The sequence below is a fragment of the Lepus europaeus genome, chromosome 5 (assembly GCF_033115175.1).
Source record: "Lepus europaeus isolate LE1 chromosome 5, mLepTim1.pri, whole genome shotgun sequence".
NCBI classification, from domain to species: Eukaryota; Metazoa; Chordata; class Mammalia; order Lagomorpha; family Leporidae; genus Lepus; species Lepus europaeus.
Genome location: NC_084831.1, coordinates 136,722,613 through 136,743,805, shown reverse-complemented (window position 1 = coordinate 136,743,805; position 21,193 = coordinate 136,722,613). Strand labels below are relative to the sequence as shown.

General features: G+C 41.4%; 2 protein-coding genes across 2 annotated transcripts in view; both read right to left on the bottom strand.

The window, feature by feature from the left end:
• Positions 1-8,954, bottom strand: part of F5 (coagulation factor V) — a 73,913-nt gene extending 64,959 nt beyond the window's left edge. The window contains exons 1-2 of the mRNA XM_062192756.1: positions 8,488-8,954; positions 5,129-5,220 (exon numbers count right to left, since the gene is read on the bottom strand). Coding sequence (XP_062048740.1) covers positions 5,129-5,220; positions 8,488-8,645 — 250 coding nt within the window. The 5' untranslated portion in view covers positions 8,646-8,954. The remainder of the gene's footprint in view (positions 1-5,128; positions 5,221-8,487) is intronic.
• A 2,054-nt stretch (positions 8,955-11,008) lies between these two features.
• The window catches only part of SELP (selectin P), a 40,911-nt gene continuing 30,726 nt past the window's right edge, over positions 11,009-21,193 (bottom strand). Inside the window, exons 10-16 of the mRNA XM_062192754.1 lie at positions 19,662-19,847; positions 18,710-18,919; positions 17,610-17,795; positions 15,945-16,064; positions 13,993-14,023; positions 12,455-12,510; positions 11,009-11,567 (exon numbers count right to left, since the gene is read on the bottom strand). Of these exons, the coding sequence (XP_062048738.1) occupies positions 12,456-12,510; positions 13,993-14,023; positions 15,945-16,064; positions 17,610-17,795; positions 18,710-18,919; positions 19,662-19,847 (788 nt within the window). The 3' untranslated portion in view covers positions 11,009-11,567; position 12,455. The remainder of the gene's footprint in view (positions 11,568-12,454; positions 12,511-13,992; positions 14,024-15,944; positions 16,065-17,609; positions 17,796-18,709; positions 18,920-19,661; positions 19,848-21,193) is intronic.

The window sequence follows — 21,193 nt, the reverse complement described above, 5'->3', positions numbered from 1 at the left end:
GGCAGGGTGAAGGACAGATTTTTGTTTTTCTAGATAGAGATGAACCTGAACAGGATTTGGCTTGGTTCAGTTTGGTTTGGTTGTCGATTTCTAACTGAAGGAAAGATTCCAATCAATAAGTTGAAGATTAAAGATCAGAGGAGGCAGGGGAGACTTGGATTGATAGCAAAAGTAAAGGATGAGCTTGGGAAAGATGACAAGCCTTTACCTGGTTAACGGGGAAAATAGCTGATTTCCTGACAACTAGGGAGAGTTCAATTTTGATGGCCTCTATTATTGCTGTGAAATATGGTACCACAGTTAAGATCCTGAACCCCATTCAACCTGGTCTCCTTGTCTAAAGAATAGATGATGAAAAAGCGAGAGAGAGTCTTTAAAAATCAGTAGGAAGCTGGAGCCAGGAGCCAGAGAAGGGTATCATATCCAAGTACCTCAATATGGGACATGGGCATCCCAGCTAATGCCTTAACCACTAGGCCAAGTGCCTACCCTAATTATTATTATTATTATTATTGCAAAAGTGTCTTGTACAAGGCGGCAAGATGGCGGAATAGGCAGGGAGCACACTTAGTCCGGGGGGAGAGAAAGTTTAATATAAGTGGAGATACTGCAGGGTCAAGGAAGAGTAGGGGATGAAACAGCAGAGGAAACTCTTCCGGAACTAGTGATTCACAGTGGACCTGCGTGGAGAGCGTGGGAGCCCAAGTTCGGGACACCAGCGGCAGACTCAACGCACCAGCGCTGGAACGCGAGGTGAGCCGAACCTCCATAGCCCGAGATACCAGCGGGCAAGCGGAAAGAGGAGGCTAGAGGGAACGAGGCTTGAAACTCCGTGGGGAAAAGTTCACCAGGCTAACTAGAAGAGAGATAGGAAAAAAATAAAAAAAGTGACTGATACAGACACAAGTTTCTCTCTCTCCGCTCACCTCTCAAAGGCGAGCAAGACAGAGCAGGCGCCATTTTGGACATACGTCATAAGCAGGGCGACCTCAGGTCTGCACCAGCCCTGAGCCTAGCAGAAAAACCTGACTCTGGGGGGAGGGGTGAAATAACAGGAGATTAGCATCTAACTTGGCAACCCAGTGGGAGACTGCAGGAGAATTGGAGCCCACACTGAGGGCAGCAGAGATTCCCTGTGTGGTCCTTGGGAAAGAGCTTCCGATCTCTGGCTCCTGTGGGTATATCATTTGCCTGCTAACTACCTCCAATTACGTTCAGCTGTGCGGAATTACTTCCCTTTTAAATCAAAAAAAGAAAGAGAGATTTATCACACCTAACCTGGGAGTGTCATCTTTGACACACCCTCAACCCTGAGGAACCAAACACAGCTCTCAGTCCACACTCATCTCAAGCCTCTAAGGCTCCACTGAAAGCAGACAGTCCACTTAATATAGAGCCATAGTGTAACAAGAAAAAACACCACAGTGAAGAAACCAAATATCTCCAACATGCCAAACAACAAACACAAAAACCAAGCTAACAAGAACAAGGAAGACACTATGATGCCCCCAAATGAAAAAGACACCCCAATTCAAGATTATGAAGATGATGAGATCGAAGAAATGCAAGAAGCGGATCTCAAAAAATTGATAAGAACATTAAGAAGTTCTCAAAAACAAATTCTTGAACTACAGAAATCCTTCATGGACAAGATAGAAAATCTCTCTCGTGAAAGTGAAATATTAAGGAGGAATCAAAATGAAATGAAACAACTAGTGGAACAAGAAACTCTGATAGTGACTAGAAATCATAATGAAATGAAGAGTTCAATAGATCAAATGACAAACACATTAGAGAGCCTTAAAAACAGAATGGGCGAAGCAGAAGAGAGAATATCAGACTTAAAAGACAGAGAACAGGAAAGGAAACAGGCAAACCAAAGAAAAGAAGAAGAAATTAGAAATCTAAAAAATATTGTTGGGAATCTACAGGATACTATTAAAAAACCCAACATTCGGGTTCTAGGAGTTCCTGAAGGCATGGAGAGGGAGAAAGGATTAGAAGGCATTTTCAGTGACATACTAGCAGAAAATTTCCCAGGTTTGGAGAAGGACAGAGGCATCTTAGTACAGGAAGCTTATAGAATCCCTAATAAACATGACCAAAAGAGATCCTCACCACGACATGTTGTAATCAAACTCACCACAGTGAAACATAAAGAAAAGATCCTAAAAGGTGCAAGAGAGAAACGTCAGATCACTCTTAGAGGATCTCCAATTAGACTCACAGCAGACTTCTCATCAGAAACCCTACAAGCTAGAAGGGAATGGCGAGACATAGCCCAGGTACTAAGAGAGAAAAACTGCCAGCCCAGAATACTATATCCTGCAAAGCTCTCATTTGTGAATGAAGGTGAAATTAAGACTTTTCATAGCAAACAGAAACTGAAAGAATTTGTTGCCACTCATCCTGCCCTGCAAAAGATGCTTAAAGATGTGTTACACACAGAAACACAGAAACATGGTCACCAATATGAAAGAAGGTAAAGGAAGGAAACCTCACAGCAAAAGATCCCAGGAAGCTCAATTTCTCTTTGACATAGAATTAAACTCTGATGCTCTGTTAAAGCAATGTGTTAAAGTAATCTATTATGTTCTCTTGATGTCTGTTACATTCTAATTGTTCAAAAACAGCGGAATTTTTATTAAGAGCTATGGGTTATTTAAATATGTGCTTTTTTCAAAAATTTGAATAATCACCTTGTAACAATGATCAAATTTGGTCTATGTTATGTCATGATTTTAAGAAATCTTATTTCAACCAGATATTTTGGATTTTGAGCCTTCTTGGCATTCTTGACAGGCATTCAAAAAATCAAAGTTTCAAACAATCTGGTCGCTAAAATTTCCAGTAAATCCTGGACTTTGGTTTTTCCAGTTTGGGCCCAACTGAAAAAATCGAAGGACCTATGTCTCTCATCTTATAGAGACACCAACTAATCAGTCTATTTGGAGTATATTAGAAGGACTGTCAAGATGTGATGTGGTACCAGACTTTAAGTTTCTATAATGGAAAATGCTATTAATACAAATGTTTGAGAATTAAAAAGTCTAATGATCTTGTGTTACTAGACATGATAGTTATCTTAATGAGAAAGCCCCAGAGGCTTAAAGGGTTAAATACTTGTAAAATCCTATAGGTGCTTTCAAAAATACTGTGAAGTAAGCAAGTGCCTCTTGTTGGTTGATGAGTTTATAATTTTAAACATGGCGACTTAAAGTCTTTTGTCATCCACAGTTATATATGATGTGCTGCTCATAAAACTAAAGCGTTATTGGTTCTGTGTTTAGCTGTCCTCCTATAGGTTCCTATGGACTTTTTCCAGCCACTTTTATTGTATTCAGTACTTTGGGATGGCTCTGTAAACAGATGAAGCCAATAATGTATTAACAGCACCAACTGAGAGAAAGTATGGTTAACTGAGGTTACTAAAAAGAAAAAGCAATTCAAATCAATTGGCAATCTACAAAAAGAGTTAAAGATTTTAAAAGCTATTATTAAAATTGCTATATTGGTCTATTATGCTATATTATATGTGTGTACATATTGTATGTCCACATGGGGAAATTTTATTAAGAGTTTTATTTTAAATGGCTTATAGATAAGATTGTCCATAAATTTAAGCTGCTAAAATCAATCAAAGATACATTTTAATTTGTGGGACCTGAATCTGTGTATCATATGTTTTAGACTTGTTGGTAGAAAGAAACTAAAAACATTTTAGATGGTTGTGCTTAAGTTTACTGGCTAAACAAACTACACCATGTTAGATATTTAAGAGGTGTTTTCAAATACATGATTCTTAAAATTAAAAAAAAAAAAAATCATAACTATTGGCCGGTGCTGTGGCTCAACAGGCTAATCCTCTGCCTTGCGGCGCTGGCACCCCGGGTTCTAGTCCCGGTCGGGGCACCGGATTCTGTCCCGGTTGCCCCTCTTCCAGGCCAGCTCTCTGCTGTGGCCCAGGAAGGCAGTGGAGGATGGCCCAAGTGCTTGGGCCCTGCACCCCATGGGAGTCCAGGAGAAGCACCTGGCTCCTGCCTTCAGATCAGCGTGGTGTGCTGGCTGCAGTGTGCCGGCCGCGACCATTGGAGGGTGAACCAACGGCAAAAAGGAAGACCTTTCTCTCTGTCTCTCTCTCTCACTGTCCACTCTGCCTGTCAAAAAAAAAAAAATCATAACTATTGTAAACATCCCCTCGAACAGAGGGGTGGGCATTATGGTACAAGAGGCAAAATGGATTTGCGATGCCGATATCCCATACTGGGGTGACTGTTCAAGTCCCAGTTGCCCTCTTTCTGATCTATCTTTCTGCTAATGCACCTGGGAGGCAGCAGATGACGGCCCAAGTACTTGGGTTCCTGCCACCCATGTGAGAGTTCCTGGCTCCTGACTCCTGGCCCAGTCTGGGCTGTGGTAGTTAGCTGGGGAGTGAACTGGTGGATTGAAGATCTGTCTCTCTCTCACTGCCACTCTGCCTTTCACATAAATAAATCTTTTAAAAAATAAAAAAGAAAAGAGGTGGGGAGAGAGATATAAAAGAATCAGCCATATGTATGTAGACTCATTTTGAATGAGTCTAGGGAACAGATGGAGGCAAAAATTAATTCTATTTAGGTACAGCTGTGTTCATTAAACCGGACCATAAACCCCAGGAAGGCATAATTTAGGTCTGCCTTATCCACTCTTGCATCCATAGCACATAATTCCATTCCCAGCTCATAGCAAGCACACAGCTATAGTTTGTTCCATGAATGAATAAAAATCGAAAAGTCTTAAAGTTTCGTTTAGTTCTTTTGATCAAGGTTAAAAAAGCACAGCCACCTTCTTGAGCATGCTGCCAGTGCAATTTCACAGGGCTCCATACTCAGAATGACCTCCTGCTTGGTTTAAAGCTTTGCTGTCACTGTTTTAAAATTGTCAATTTTCAATAATCTGAACAGGGAGTTCCACATTCTCATTGTGCACTGAGCCCCATGTACCATATAGCCAATACTGATTAAAAGCAATAGCATCGTATTTCTACAAAATGTCACTAAATATTTTAGATAGTTATTGGCATAAAATTATCTATAAAATTCATATTTAAAGTTGGAAAATGTTTTTTATAAATATACTTGAGGCTTACCTGAAATGCTAGATTGTGGTTTTTCTTTCTTAAAATATGCTTCATACTCTCTGTAGACAATTTTCTTAAAGGAGGTTCCAGAAGTATTCAAACTGGAAATAAAATACAAAAACTAATTTGAAAGGCATATATGACATTTGCTCATGTTATGTAAAATATCTAATATCTTCAGATTTCTAGTAAAGTAACAATATTTTTATTATAATTCAGAAATCCAAGCTTTTATTAATATGAACACTAAGCAACATAATTTTTGGTCTGTTCAAAAATAATCTGTAATTCTGCTATGATAAGGATTCTTTCAAAAATTTAGGCTAGTTTAAAAATTTATTTATTTGAAAGGCAGAGTTAGAGAGAGAGAGGTCTTCCATTGGCTATTTCAATCCCCAATGGCTACAACAGCTAGGGCTGGGTCAGGCTGAAGCCAGGAATCCAGAGCTTCTTCTGGGTTTCCCACGTGGATGCAGGGGCCATCTTCTACTGCTTTCCCAAGTGTGTTAGCAGGAAGCTGGGTTGGATGTGGAGCAACTGGGACTACAACTGCTTCCCATAGGGGTGCTAGCTTTGCAGGAGGTGGCTTTACCCACTATACAGCAATGCCAGCCTCTAGGCTATTTTAATATTGTTATAATCAATCATGATGCAATGCCAAACTTTATATTTAGGTTTTAAATGATTGAAAATATGACCAAATCCTCTATGAATGAGTAGGCAGGGCAGAGTTTTGGTGCAGCAGTTCAGGCATCTCTTGGGATGCCTGCATCCCATATCAGAGTAACTGGATTAGTGTCCTTGCCCCGCTTTCCAATTCTACCTTCCTCCTCATGTTCACCTCGGAGGGCAGCAGGTGATGGTTCAAGCAGCTTAGGTCCTTTCCGCCCAGGTAGGAGACTCAGGTTGTATTATGGCCTCCTGGCTTTGTCCTGGCCCAGCACTCACTATTGTGGGGGCTAAACCAGGACATGGAAGATCTCTCTATCTCTCTCTATGCTTTTCAAAAAAGTGAAAAGTAAAAAAATAGAAAAGAAACAAATATGAAAGTTATTTTTTCAACTGATTAATCAAATACATCTTTCTAAAATTCTCTTTCAAATACAGTTTTAAGCTACTGGGAAACATTGCAAATTAGTATCAATCTGCTATAGTTTATAAGCTGGAATAAGAATAAGAGCTCTGGAATTCATACTGGAAACAAACAACCAAAAAATTGTTCAAGGAGATATAGTGGATAAATATTGATGTAGTTGATAAATGGCAGAGCCAAGATTTAAAAAGATTAAACTGGGGTGGACATTAGGGCTGGTTTGGGGACAACTATACCCCAAGTCACAGTGCTTGGGTTCAAGTCTTGGCTCCATTCCTGATTCCAGTTTCCTGCTAATTTGCACCCTTGGATGCAGCAAGTGATGTCTCAAAGGGATTCAGAACCTGCTACCCACATGGAAGACCTGGATGAAGTTCAGGACTTCTGGTTTCAGGTTGACCCCACCCCAGGCATTGCAGGCATTTGGGGAGTGCACCAGTCATTGGAAATTCTCTGTCTCTCTCTGCTTCTCAATTAAACAAAAATAAAAAATAAAAGCAAAACAAAAAGATTCAAACTTCCCTTTCCCCCACGGCCACCCTGACTCTGGTAATGGTTGTTTTCTTCTTTATCTCTAGGCTGAATGGGATTCAGGATCCTAATCTTGGCAGCATATTTCACAGGCACTACAGAAGCCACTCAGGACAGACTTCCTCCAGTTGGATCCTATTGTCAGTGCTTCACTCAACCTTCCCTTCTGATCAGAGGCAGACAGCCAGTGCAATGCCCTGTTGTTGACAGTTGTTGTCATGTTGTATGTTACATCTTCTACTGTTCACCCTGCATGTTGGCCACTGTGTCTCCTTTGACCCACATCTCCCAACCCCCACACTCCTTCATGCATAAACACAGCATCACCACAGGAAACCAGCAACCAAGTTGTTGTTCTGCTCACCAGCAAGCAAGATTAGCATTGGAAAGACCATTGTTTTCTGTGGGGATTTAGTTAAAATCAGTTCCCTAAGAGGGTAGGTATGACCTAGATTATCACCTTGAGATGCAATATTTAAAATACTTATTTTTTTTAAAAAGAAGTGATTCCTTATTATTATTAAGACCACAGTGGTATGTAATACCCTCCCAAATAACTCAGGTATGATGAAATTTTAAAAGGGTTAATGTTGTACATTAATAGACTCTCAAAATATTACATTATTTCCTGGCTGATTGCTTTGGTTTTGTAACTGTAAAAGAGGAACAAATCTTTCACAATCACTTAAACTGTGATGTTAAGCTAAAAAATGAGTCACACTAAGAGGTTTACTACTTAAATAATATAACAAACTGGAGACATTGAATATATACTATGATCTTGTCAGTTTCTGGAAAGTCTTTTTTCTACTCTTTGAATTAGCAAAAAGTAGTTTACAACTCAAAGATTGTGTTATATCACTTAAACTTCCTTTTGTTTATGTATGCCTTTTAATACTGACCTTGACAAAATAGCCAGTGTAAACCATATCCCAGGAGGTTATTAAGAGTGAGAGAAAAAAGTGAGAGTCACTTTCAAAGCATGAATGAATCAAATGGGAACCAGGAAAAGCAGAAAGTGTGAAAAGGATGTGTTTCTAGGGACTGGATGAAATTTTGAAAGTCATTTATAAGAAAGCAACAAAATCATGGCAATAGTTATTGAATGATCTGTTTGTAATAAAGTTTAAGCTGTACATTTTGGTTCTAGAAGATATGGTTATACAGACAATGTAATAGACAATATGCAATCAAAAGTTTTATAAAAATACTGGAAACTAAAATCTGCAGCAAGAGATTGCTGAGAGGCCAATGAGGGAGCCAGTGGCACTTTGAATCAATCAATATATTAAACCAACAAAGATGTTAACAAAACTGTGTTTAAAAAAAACAGTCTTCTATTCCCAGAAATATTTAAGGTACGCAAACTTCATGCATTTCATAAATACAACTTCAGGAACAAAGAGATTCTCCCCACCTACCCTACCTGCCCTCCCACCCTTCTCCCTCCTCCCTCTCCTGTTCCCCTTCTTAAACAAAAATCAAGCTCTTGAAAGCCACATCTAACCAATCAAACTGAGTATGCTCTATATTCTCAGAATAATAAACCATTTTATTGGAGGCAAAATTAGCATCCACTAAGTTTATTTCATTATACTTTCCTATGAATTGCATTTACTCGCCTGAAGTTTTCTTTCCTTTTTTTTTTTTTTTTTTAAGTCATGGAAATGCAAAGAAAGTGTTCTCTAAAGCCAATAGATTACTTTCCCTAGTGAAGCCCACGCAGACACCAGATCTGAGTTACCTTAGGTTTGTGAGCTCGGGGCGGTAGCTCCAGCTGATGGCCTGCGCAGCCACGTAGAACTGCCTTATCCGTGCTGCTTCAGTCCCTTGGCTCCCCCAGCCTGCCCAGCTGGTGCCCAGGACCAGCAGGACCCAGAGGTGTGGGCAGCCTGGCAACATGATGCCTCCCCTGATCCTGCTGGCTGCCACCGCAGGACCAGGCAGGGCTCGCCCGGTGGCTGACGGTGCCCTGTGCTGGGCTGGCTGTCCCCACTGCAGTGAGCTCCAGAGGCGGCGGGTGGCAGCACCCTCTTCCCCAGCAGCCTCTAGCTAGCTCTCTCTCCCTCCCCGAGTCCTGGGGCTTTTCCTGTCAGGGACTGCCCCTGGTGACAAGAGGAATTTATTAGGGAGAGCAACCAGATTAGTGACTTCTTTACCATAGGCGAGAAAAGGGCAGAGAACAGAGGCTCTAGCAGGAAGGACAATACCCAGGGATTTCAAGTACCACGAAAAAACTACGTTCCTCCATTTGTACCTGCTGCTACCACTGGGGCGGGAGCCGCCCACCACCTGTCACAAAACCAGTTTGGGTCAAAGTCCACATTTGCCAGATCCCCTGCAATGCTGAGTCTGATGGGACCTGGCATCCTTCACAACATCTCTCCTGACTTGTGGGGAAGGGTATTGGACCCTGTTATCAGGTGGTAAAGAAACAAGGGACAAACACGTGAACATGGCTCTGAGTCACTTGCTGACTTCTAGCACGGTTCTGTCTTGATGAGAACCTGTCAGTCAGCAGCTGAAGCATCAGCATAACAGACAATGTAAAGAGCTTTCCTGAGACATTTGGTCCATATTTCAGTTTTACCTGCTAGCTGTGTGATCTTGGGCTAGTTACTCTACCTCTCTGGTGTGCAGTGCGACATCCTCAAAATAGGGATGATAATAATAATTTCTCTTTCTAGAATTGTCGGGAGGACAAAAAGTTACTGTACACTGTGTAATTTCTAGAACTTAGAAAGCACACAGCATATTTATTGCTGTGGATTTATTTTGCTGCCAGTAAGGTCTCTTCTGCTTATGGAAGGATCTGGTGGTTTCACGTTGCCGTACATCTTACCTTGCTGTTGACGGAGGAGCTGAGGGTGCTATGACCTGGAGCACTGTGATGACTTGTGCTGGGCTGCGGGTCTGCTGCCCTCAAACTCTCTCGGGCTTTATGCATTTGATGCGTTGTCAGCAGGCACCGGACAGGTGCTCTCCAGTAATGACGTCAGCTCCTCAGCAGCTGCCTCCCTCTGCACACCACCTTCTGTCTGTTCCTCAGCTGATATTATTCTCCCAACTTAGAACACCCATTCTCTTTCTCATTGCTTGTCCAGCCTTTGAAGTTCATTGTCCTACTCTCCATGATTTTGGGCTCAAGTTGACTTTTCCATTTTATAAGCTCTTCCAACACTATTCAAGTTATATACTTGTGTTGATTACCCTTTATCATTTTATGTGAGTACTGTACCCACAACTAGATTATAAGCTGTTGAAGAGCAGGAACAATTCCTTATACGTCTGTGTCTATAATATTAGTGATTCCTGAAGTTGATAGGCCATTAGAATTCCCTGAGAGAGGGGCAGGTGTTTGGCACGAGAGTTAAGACTCCACTTGTCCCCCCTGGGTTCATGTCTCAGCTCCTCTTTTGATTACAAGTTCCTGCTGATGCATACACTGGCAGGCAGCAGATAATAGCCCAAGTAGTCCCTGCCTCCCATGTGGGAGATTCAGATTGAGTCTCAGGCTCCTGACTTTTGGCCTGGCTCATCCTGGGCTGTTGTGGACATTTTGGAAGTGATCTAGCTGATAGGAGATCTCTGTGTGTGTGTGTGTGTGTGTCTTCGTGCCTCTCAAATAGTCATTACTTTTAAAAAAAGAGCTCCCCAGGGAGCTTTTAAAAAATGCAGATTCTCATTCAGGGGATGGACAGGATTGAAACCATTGTCTTATAATAATTTGCCTAGTGACTGATATATGATAAGCAACCAGAAATGCCATTGGCAGTATCTCAGGGAAACTTTTAAAAGGTCCTGTGTCCCTAAATCTTAAGGTTACAACCAAATTTCTTGTACAAGTATCGTAATCTTTCATTATATGGCTTTACCATTTTTACCCATATGCTTGATTCTGTGTATCAAATCTGTGTGATAGAATTACCACATCACATTTCATAGAGACAAGATAACTTCATTGTTTGGCTTTCTTTTTTGGGATAAGTTCCGGATAATTGCAGTGTAATTTTCCATGATCTATTTGCTGAACATGTCTTTTAAAGAACACATCAAACACATGCATTCTCACTGTGGAAGAAGAAGGTGATGAAGACTTTTCCCACTCATCTTTCTGCTGGGGTAGTAGTGTGTGATGCATTTGTTGACTAGCTGACAACCGAAACATGCATTGCACTGGCGGTAGACAGAGACATGTGACAGACTTCATTGAATAAAACTCAAATAGAAGAACTTTTTGAATAAAACTCAAATCATGGGATTTGGGGATCATTTTATTTATACACTTGAATGTTGGTCTTTCTGTTTGGCGAACTGAATAGTCTTGATTCCTGGTTTTCCATAGTTCCCAGTACCATCTGGAGGCAGCTCTGGAAACATCAACAGCAGAAGTGTAGGAGGCCTCAGCAGCAGCAGCAACCACTGGAGGGTCCAGGAGACCGCACAGGAAGTCCTCCAAGTTGAGAAGGCGCCTGTCTTCCAACAAACTAACGGACCCCTCCCTTTCAGCCCAAAAATAAAGAGGTGGTGCTCTTGCTCCACCAGCTGGTCTTCCAACAAGTTGTCTGCTCTGGCTTCTGCAGCTTTGTTGCAGGAAGAGCAGAGGTCGAGCAGGAAGGGCTGGTGAGTGGAGAGTTTGGGAATGTGGTAAAATCCTGCTTTGACCCAGAGCTAATTGAAAGGAAATGCCAAGTCCTTTATTCACAAGTATTTACAGAAAACTGCAGCAAACACGTTACAGTCCCAGTCGGGTCTAGCAGGAAACCCGGTGTTCACAAACAGGAACCTGTGGAGCTTGAATGAGATGACTAGAAGACCAGGCCTCTAAAAATGAGACAAAAGAAATTAAAATAATTGTAGTTTCCTCAAAAAATGAAAGAAAGAATCTTGTGTCATATCTATTCCTTAAAGCTCAAATGATCACCTCTTTGTAGATTCCAAATATGCTGCTATTAAGGTCATTTTCATAAGAAACTCAATTACTCACTGAGCTTTTTGGAAGATAGAAAGTTTGGGATTGTTTTTGTTTTCCTAGCAAGTAGCAGAAGAGATTGACTCCATAACATATTGCTTGAATTTTCCCAGCAGTCCTGGTTTCTGTGTCTCAGGCAAGGCCACAGTGATAATATCATTTAGCGACCTAGTGTTAGACATCTTGAAATACCTTATGTCTTAGAACATTTCTATCCTGGGAGAAATGGAAACCTTGTTATGAATGTACTCTCTGCTCTCATCCTTGCCTCCTACTGTAAACACAATTTCCTTCTTGGTCAGAAAAGTTAAGGAATGCTTAAAATATAATACACATTTATATAAAAGTCAAATTTATATTTTTCCATTTCCCTTTATTCTATTTCATTTAAAAATATCTTTGGAGTGAGTGGTTAGCCTAATTATTAAAGATGCCTGTTTCCCATGTTGTAGTATCTGAGTTCAGTTCCTAGCTCTGGCTTCTGACTCAAGCCTCTTGCTAATGCAGACCCTTGGAGGCAGCATTGATGGCTCAATAATTTTCCTCTACACATGTGGGAGACTTGGCTTTAGTTTATGTTCCTGGCTGCTGCTCTGGCATAGCTGTGGCTGTGGTTGTTGCAAGTATTTAGGGAGTGAATCAGTCAACAGAAGGGAGTTCTCTTTCTCTATTTCTCCATCTCTCTCTCTCTCTCTGAAATAAATTAATTAAATTAAAGAAAAGATTCACAGTAACTTACCTTAAGGGCTGGGGTCAAATGCAGCATTTGTAAAAACTCCATATGTTCCTAGGTGGCTGAAGAACAGAAACACAAGGGTGATTTGCCATAAAGTACTTGGTCCTCAGCAGTGTAGACAAGCACATACCACCTCCAAGAACCATAGATCGACACCCCACCCTCTGAATTTTGCCTTAAAAAGGAAAGAAAAACAGATGCCAAAGAAATTGATGGAACCGTGCTTAACAGCTCCTGGAGGTTTGCCCTGCTTTTTATACCCACACTAAGTCATGGCTGATGCTTTATGTATGAAATACCTGCTATGCCCTCTAGGGGAGCTGCAGCCTCTTTTGTGAGAAGAAATAGAAAATGGTACTCTAGCAATAGGTTTCAAAGAATAGTAGTACTGCCCCCTAAGGATGTTTTTGGTGATAATAATGATCAAGAGTTCTACCAGCATTTAGTGGGCAGGGGTCAGCAGTGCTGGGAGTCCAAATAGGCACAGGACACAGAAGAATTGTCCTATACTACACCTAAACTTGGAATATATCAATTTTCATATACATCCAGGTTAAACGCCTCTGAGCTTGCAGCTTTGCTGCTTTGCATGTAAATATTGCTTCTGCATTATTTCTAGTACAATTGCCATGCAAATTGAAGGATAACAACCCTTGACCAGAATTGTCCTCTATTTTGAAAAACCAGCTTCACGTTGACCATGACTCTGGTCCTATCAGCCTACCTGAGTGGCTAGGAGCTTCATGGTGATTCTATGAGAAGGTGCAAGCTTCTGATGACTGCATGGCATCTGTTAGTGTAGCCTATAAGCTTTAGCATCTTGTCTTTATTATAAGCCCCTTTCCTTTTTTTACTGTTTCTTTGCACTATAATTGGGACATTTGCTGATTTAAAAAACATGTGTAGTTGAGATTTATTATCCACATTAATTCAAAATGGGAAAGAGGATGATGCAAAAGATTTGCTGTAAAAAAGAGGCAGCTTTGCGTTATGCTGACATAGTAAGTCAGAAAGTCAAATTGATATGGGACCCAATCAGGGAGATAGGGTTAGATTGATTAGATTCATGAGCTAGAGACCACACCCCCTCTTGCCCCTACCTGATCTTACCTCTATCCACCCACCTGCCAATCAGACTAGGTAACCACTCCCCTTTGGGGAGCAAATAAGGGGTCTAGAGTGCTCTGAGCCCACCCAGTTTTTGCCGCCGCTCTGGCCATTCTGCTCACTTGGCTTCTCAGTGCACCTCTGGCTTGAGGCCCCTGCACGTGGCCCCTGCCCACCTCCTTAGATTCTGGAATGTAGCTTCCCATTTAATCTTTCTTGGGCTCCTCTCCCTTAATAAAGCTCTCACGTTCCTATGTATTCCTCTCACTTTCTAAATAAATCTCAAGCCTTACCATGTTGCCTGTCTCGTTTGTGCCTGAGCTTAGAATTCTTCTCTAAGCTTAAGACAAGGACCCTAAATGTTAAATTTTGGCTTAAGCTAGCCCATAACAAAACTAGCAAAATTTCCTCCAGCCTAAACATTTCCAACTTACCTCTGAGGGCTCAAGGGGTTTTTACCATCATCTGAAATAATTGAGAAGATATGAATGATTAGAAAAGAAAAACATATGGGGGAGAAGTCAATGGTGTTAGAAATTATTAGGGAAGTCAGTAGACTGACTTTCAGACAGCTGTTTGTAAGAGGAATGTTGGGAACACTTTCTCCCTGAAAGACAGGACCTGGTTCAGGCTAAATTAAATATCTGAGAATACTTAACTGCAGAGCCTTTCACCTTCTGCTTTCCTTTCAGTAAAAATCTCTCCTGGTACCTCTAAGACCTTCAGCCTCTTGGAGATAATATGCATATCTATTTGGGGTTTTTTGCTTTGTTTTGTTCTGTTCTTCATTTATTCATTTATTGGTTCTTTTTCCTTTCTTTCTTTCTTTCTTTCTTTCTTTCTTTCTTTCTTTCTTTTTTTTTTTTTTTTGACAGGCAGAGTTAGACATTGAGAGAGAGAGAGACAAAGAGAAAGGTCTTCCTTTTTCCGTTGGTTCACACACCCAAGTGGCCGCTACGGCCAGTGTGTTCCAAAGCCAGGAGCCAGGTGCTTCCTCCTGGTCTCCCATGCGGGTGCAGGGCCCAAGGACCTGGGCCAGCCTCCACTGCACTCCAGGACCACAGCAGGGAGCTGGACTGGAAGAAGAGCAACAGGGACAGAATCCGGCGCCCCGACCGGGACTAGAACCGGGGGTGCCAGCGCCGCAGGTGGAGGATTAGCCAAGTGAGCTGCTGCGCCAGCCCATTTATTGGTTCTTGCAACCCATTTATTTAGTGTTTGAGGGTCTAATTGTTGCATTTTTGTGTCAGACTCCCTCAGCTAGGCAAGCTAATCCCATAAACAAACCCATATCAACACAACAGTGATGTTTCCTTTTCCTGGTAACATACATGATCAAGGAATCTTCTAACTTAATCCAAACAACAGACTCTGATCTTCTGATCAGGCCTACTTTCCCAGGCCATAGCAGAGAGTTGAGTCAGAAAGTAGTAGAAGATGGCCCAAGTCTTTTGGCCCCTGCACCCACGTGGGAGACCCAGAAGAAGCTCCTGGTTCCTGGCTTTGGATCAGAGCAGCTCCGGCCATTGTGGCCAATTGGGGAGTGAACCAGTGGGTGGAAGACCTCTCTCACTGTCTCTCTCTGCCTCTCCTTCTCTCTCCGTGTAACTCTGACTTTTAAATAAATAAATAAATTTTTAAAAATAGGTGGGTAAACCTCTCAATCCAATGGGAACTGTCAGGTATTTTAACAGATTTGAGCATGACTGTTACCTGAGTTTGAGCATGACTTGTCCCCTTGATGTCCCTATTTACTTCTCACAAGGAGTGGTCACAAACAGCCTCATTACCAAAGGTTTGTGAAATCATGACTACAACAAACTGAGGAAGGCTGTTTAAATCTCAGGAGAAGATCTGCTCCCTTCTTTTATTCCTAGGCTGAAATTCTTATTCTGATGAACAATTTCCTCTACAGAGTCTTCATCCATTTGTTCCCTTCTCTGATTAAATCCTACATAAACCACATAAATTTTCAGGACAAAATTCAGACCTCTTAATTTGTCACTCCAGGTCACTGATAAAGCAGCTTACACCTTGAGATGCATCTCCTGCCTCCTCCATAGTTCCTTTTGATTCAGATGCATTGAACTATCACAGCTACCTCCAGGGTCCACTTGAGCAGGAAGTTGGAGTCTGGAGACAGAGCCAGGGTTTGAATGCAGGTACTCTGGTATGGGTATCCTGACCAGGTCCTAGCTGCTCAATTACATTCCTCACTATTATGCCCCCAAAGTGATTCTGATTGGGCACTTAGCTCTTAAGATCACTCACCCTGTTTTCTTTTTAAGGAAGTATTTCCAAACGTGAACTACTGAAGTTGTGTTTTCACTGCCCCACCCCAAATCACGTGAAAAAAAAGAAAGCAAGAAGAGTCTTTTCTATTTACCTTTCTGTCGGAAACGCTTTCTTAGTAGAGCCAGGAGGGTTCCAGCCATTACCAGACCAGTTGTAGAAGCCACTGCTCCACCAACATAAGTGAGGGCTTCCTGGACAGTCAATGACCCCGCTGTAAAAAATACACAAACAAACATGCAAGGTATAAGAAGTGAACTTTGCCAGAGATCAGCCATTCTCCCAGAAGAATCTCAAGACCTCTGAGAAGTGAGACCAGGTAGGATCATCATCCTAGCAATGATGACCATCTGGCATGAAAGAAGATCTAGCAGTCATCAATCCATTGGAACAGAATTGGAAGCAGGATCAAATTTTAATCTCGGGGCAGGCACTGTGGTATAGCGGTTCAGGTCATTGCCTGCAGTGCCGGCATCCCATGTGGCTGCTGGTTTGAGTCCTAGCTGCTCCACTTCTGATCCAGCTCTCTGCTTTGGCCTGGAAAAGCAGAAGATGGTCCAAGTCCTTGGGCCTCTGCACCCACGTGTGAAACCTGGAAGGGGCTCCTGGCTCCTGGCTTCAGATCAACTCAGCTCTGGCCATTGTGGCTAACTGGAGAGTGAAACAGTAGATAGAAGACCTCTCTCTCTCTTTGCCTCTCTTCTCTCTGTGTGTAACTCTGACTTTCAAACAAATAAATAAATCTTTAAAAAAATTAAAATCAAAGCTTAAATATAAATTATGATTTCCCTATCAGTCAAGATAAGGGCCTTGTAAATGGAATTAAATTGTAGGCACAAGAGGCCTACATGTGGAAATTTCAGCAAATCAAATAAACCATGAGTATTTATTTTGGTAATAGAAAATTCAGTTCCTCAACAAAAAGTAGTCATAACAAGCTTCTAGGGAGTAGATGGGAGAATGAAATAAACCTGCACATGGAGGTGAGTGAAGGGAGATCTGTGGGGTTTTTAGAGGCAAGTGGTGAATAAAGACCTTCTGAGATAAACAAGCAATCTTCATGCAGTAAACGCCAAGTTTAGAATGTTTTGATGCTTCAACATGTGTTAAACAAGGATTATAAGGAAATAAAAGGATTTATTTCACAAGTCTGAACACTGGGAAAGGAATGGTGCTTCTCTGCAGGGAGTCACTAAATTCAATTCTCACTATCATATATAAGGCCAGGAGATACTGCCTGACTCACTGTGAAATATTTATTAAGCATGGGGGAAATTCAGTAATGGAAAGTAAAACCATTTTGAGGAATATGAATAGAAGAAGCACTAATTTGTTTTTTTTTTTTTTTTCAAGTTAAGGTGATTTCTTTCTTTCTTTCTTTTTTTTTTTTTTACTTTTTTTTTTTTTTGACAGGCAGAGTTAGACAGAGAGAGAGACAGAGAGAAGGTCCTCCTTCTTCCGTTGGTTCACCGCCCCCCCCCCCCCAAATGGCCGCCGCGGGTGGCGTGCTGCACCGATCAGGAGCCAGGTGCTTCCTCCTGGTCTCCCGTGCAGGTGCAGGGCCCAAACACTTGGGCCATCCCCCACTGCCCTCCCGGGTCACAGCAGAGAGCTGGACTGGAAAAGGAGCAACCGGGACAGAATCCGGCGCTCCAACCTGGACTAGAACCTGGGGTTCTGGCACTGCAGGCAGAGGATTAGCCAAGTGAGCCACGGCGCCAGTGTTATTTTTTATTCTAAAACCATATTAAAAATGTACCTTGGCAGGTTGGCATGGGAGCTGACCACTGGCCATTCTCTTGGCATTCTGTTCTCGCTGAGCCATTAAGTAACTGACCCTTTGGACAATAGAACGTGCAGGTTGATCCATAGCTGAAGTTTCCCCAAGGAATGGAGCAGTTCATCTCTACTGGATTATTAATTTGCAATGCCGAGCATTTGACAGCTACAGAACCAAAGAATGCAGGAGAAATAAACATGTGGAATGAAGGTGAAAGAAATTATGATTTCATTTGCAACCTGACTTGGATTACCAATAGACAGAATGTGGAAGTTCATATAGGGAGCTGAGCCACTCCCAGTATTCACACTAGCTCTTGCAACATCACATGTGGTAATATAGCACTTAAGAAATGTGGAGGAACATCTGTTCATGGATTGACCGATCTTGCCTGCAAAATTTCTACCCACAAAATTTTGCTTTTCAAAAATAATATTGTTATTGTTCTAAATGTTACTATTACTACATCGGTGATTAACAGGCATATTAGCATGTGCTTATTAAAATACTTAACCAAAGATAGGAAATTTGAAAAAAGTAAACACCATCATCCTCTTTATATTTCAGGAAATTTCAGATTATTTTCTCTAACTTATGGACAGGAAACTAAAGCTCAAGAAATTAAATTTAATAGAAAGAAATATTACTGAGCAAGAATGACATTTGTGAGGCTGTAGGCTACACTTTGTGGGAAACATAAAAATGAAGGAGACATGGGATTCAATGTTTCATGCACAAGGTGACAGCTCTTTAGGAGTCATCATACATGATACTGTCATGTAATTAATACAGTTGAAACTTGTGTTTCACAAATCATACGGCTTATTTCAGGTTTACTGTGCTTACTGTTCTAATACATACTGGACATCTGTAAATGCTTCCTTTTTTGGGTCTTTGAGTACTAGGGCATTATCTTGTGACACAAGGAAGGGCAGAGTGATATGCCCACGGCACATTACTGTTTTAGATTTCATGGGTTTTAACATCTTGTAGGGATTGATGGGGTTGTGTGGAATTTCAGCAGGCAGGTACAATACCTAGTTGGAAAATAGCATCAGAACTTCTCCTTGACACATTACCTCTGCATGTCGGAGTTACTGCTGTCCATTGTCCTGAAGGTCTGCATCTGAGAGCACTGTCTCCCATAAGGGTGAATCCAGCTTTGCATCCAAAGTAACAAGTGGTATTCAAACCAAAGATTGCCAGATGGTGCCTACAGGACATTGTTCCCTGGCTGGGAATGGTGAGAGCTGGGCATTGCACCTCTGGAGTAAGAACTGATACAATTGCTGTTGTGAGAAAATGTTCCAAGTTAGAAAACTCCCAGTTAAAAGGAGCACAACAGAATTAAAGCTGATATGAAATAATTGCTTTCCATTCCTTTCCTAACAAAGGAGGCTCTGGCAGTATCTATATAAGGAAGTTAAGAAAAAATTTTTAATTAGGTATGGAAAACCAGATAAGGAAAGGGACTCTAAAATGTCCTTAAAGAGATTATTCTTCTGGCCAGAAGAAACAGAGGATCAATCTTACCAATATTAAAACAGGAAGAAGAATCGGTGCAGGAATGTAACAGAAAACCAAATACGTGCAGGGGCTGATTCTGCACCCTGGCTTCTGTTTTCTGGCTAAAGGTCAACATGAAAAGTGAGATGTGAGTGATCCCACTGGCTCTGTCATTAACTTGGTATGTGATAGAGCGGTGGTGGTCGGCCCCTCTGCATCTCAACTCCTTGATTTGAAAAGCTGGACCAGAGATCCCTCCTCTTCTGCTCTCTATTAGCAGTGAAGTCATGGAGACTATGCAATTGACTCAATAAAGCTATTTGAGAAAAAGAGGCCACGCATGTGAAACATTTCACAAACATCAGAAATTCTGTCATTCCCTAGAATTTTGTATTCCATAGCGGCGTTTGATAGACCCAAATAATACTGTAACATAAGCCTGTCATAAAGAAAAGTTCTGTAAGTGTTTGCTTTAATGGGAAATTTTTCCAACAGAACTTTGTTCTGAAAAGTATATATTAGTACCTTTGCAGGATGGTGGAGGTGCTGACCATCTTCCTGAAGCTTTACATTCCACATTCTTGGACCCCTCCATCTTAAAACCTTTGTTACAGGAGAAATGGCAGGTGGAGCCAACACTGAATTCTCCATGAATGTCAGAACAATCCAGGCTGCCGTGCTGTGGGGCAAAGAGTTCTGGACACTTGATGGCTAGAGCAGCAAATCAAGAGTGTTACCATCTCCAGGTTTATTCAAAAGTTCTGTTCCACAAAGTTCATGCAGTCATAGAGTTAACAAATATTTATTAAACACCTCCTACCCTTTTTGCTAAGCAGCCAGCATTCCACAACATGTAAGATCGGTCATTTACTACAGGGGGCACTGGGGGGGATGCTGGGCTTGCAGAGAGGGATCTTAGGTCGAGGTGACAAAGATAAGGAAGTCAAGGATATCAGTGAACTCATCTTTCTCTCTACACCCTTTACTCCAAAACCTTGTGGCCTCCCATGGCTCACACTCTTATCTGAATAGGTGCAATCCAGGATTTCACCTCTGCCCTTCCTCTTGCCTGAAATGACTTCCTCTTAGATATCCTGCCATCTCTTCAAATGCAACATGTCTAGGGATCACTAGCGATCACCTTCTATCTCAAACTGTTTCCTCCATTTTAGTTCCCAGGCTGTTTTTTGTTTTGTTTAAATAGCACAGCTCCAAATCAGAGGAAAGACCAAAACCTCCTGGTTAAGATAGATCAGTTACTGGGAATCCCCTGGACTGCCCCGTGTGCGTCATGTCAGGTTCTTGGCTCACATTGTTTACATTTCTTTCTAAAAGTATTTCCACTAACAAAATCCCAGACATCCTTCAAGACTGAACTCAATATAGCCTCTCTTAAGCCTCCATTGATCACCACAGCCTGAATTCTTCTCTCAATGTATTTGCTTTTTGTTTAAATGCCATGTCACATGTCATGCCTTCCCTTCTCATTACTGGGTAGTAAGCCTCCCAAGCTAAGAATCTTTAGTCATTGTATCTCCCATAATTCCCAGTGTAAAGTTTCAAGAAGTAATGCTCATCTAATGTGTGAATAGCCAAAGGAATACTTACTCTATTAACCACAATTTCTCACTAAAATTGTTTTTATAAATCATTATAGTTGCACATTTCTCTTAGCATATGTCGCTCCAGTAAATTCTCTAACACAAACTATGATTTATCAACAGATATTGGATTCGGGTTATTAACAAACAAAGTGACTAGTTTTTTTAAATCCAATGCTATTTCGAAGGCAATATCTTGGTCAAGTTAAACTCATTTTGTTTAGCTTTTTAACACCTTTTCAAATCTTACATGCTGCCTTATGAGAAAGTGCTATGTTTGGTTTATACATATTATCCCATGTGCTTTTCAGTGGTTGGCTATTCACTAAAGGATTGTGGCTCTTTTTTACATAATTTAAATAACAAAGTAACATTGAATTTCAGTCTAAGACTCTGAAATTGTTGCATAATTAATAACTTCATATCTCACAAACCAATTCCATTTATTAGACTTGT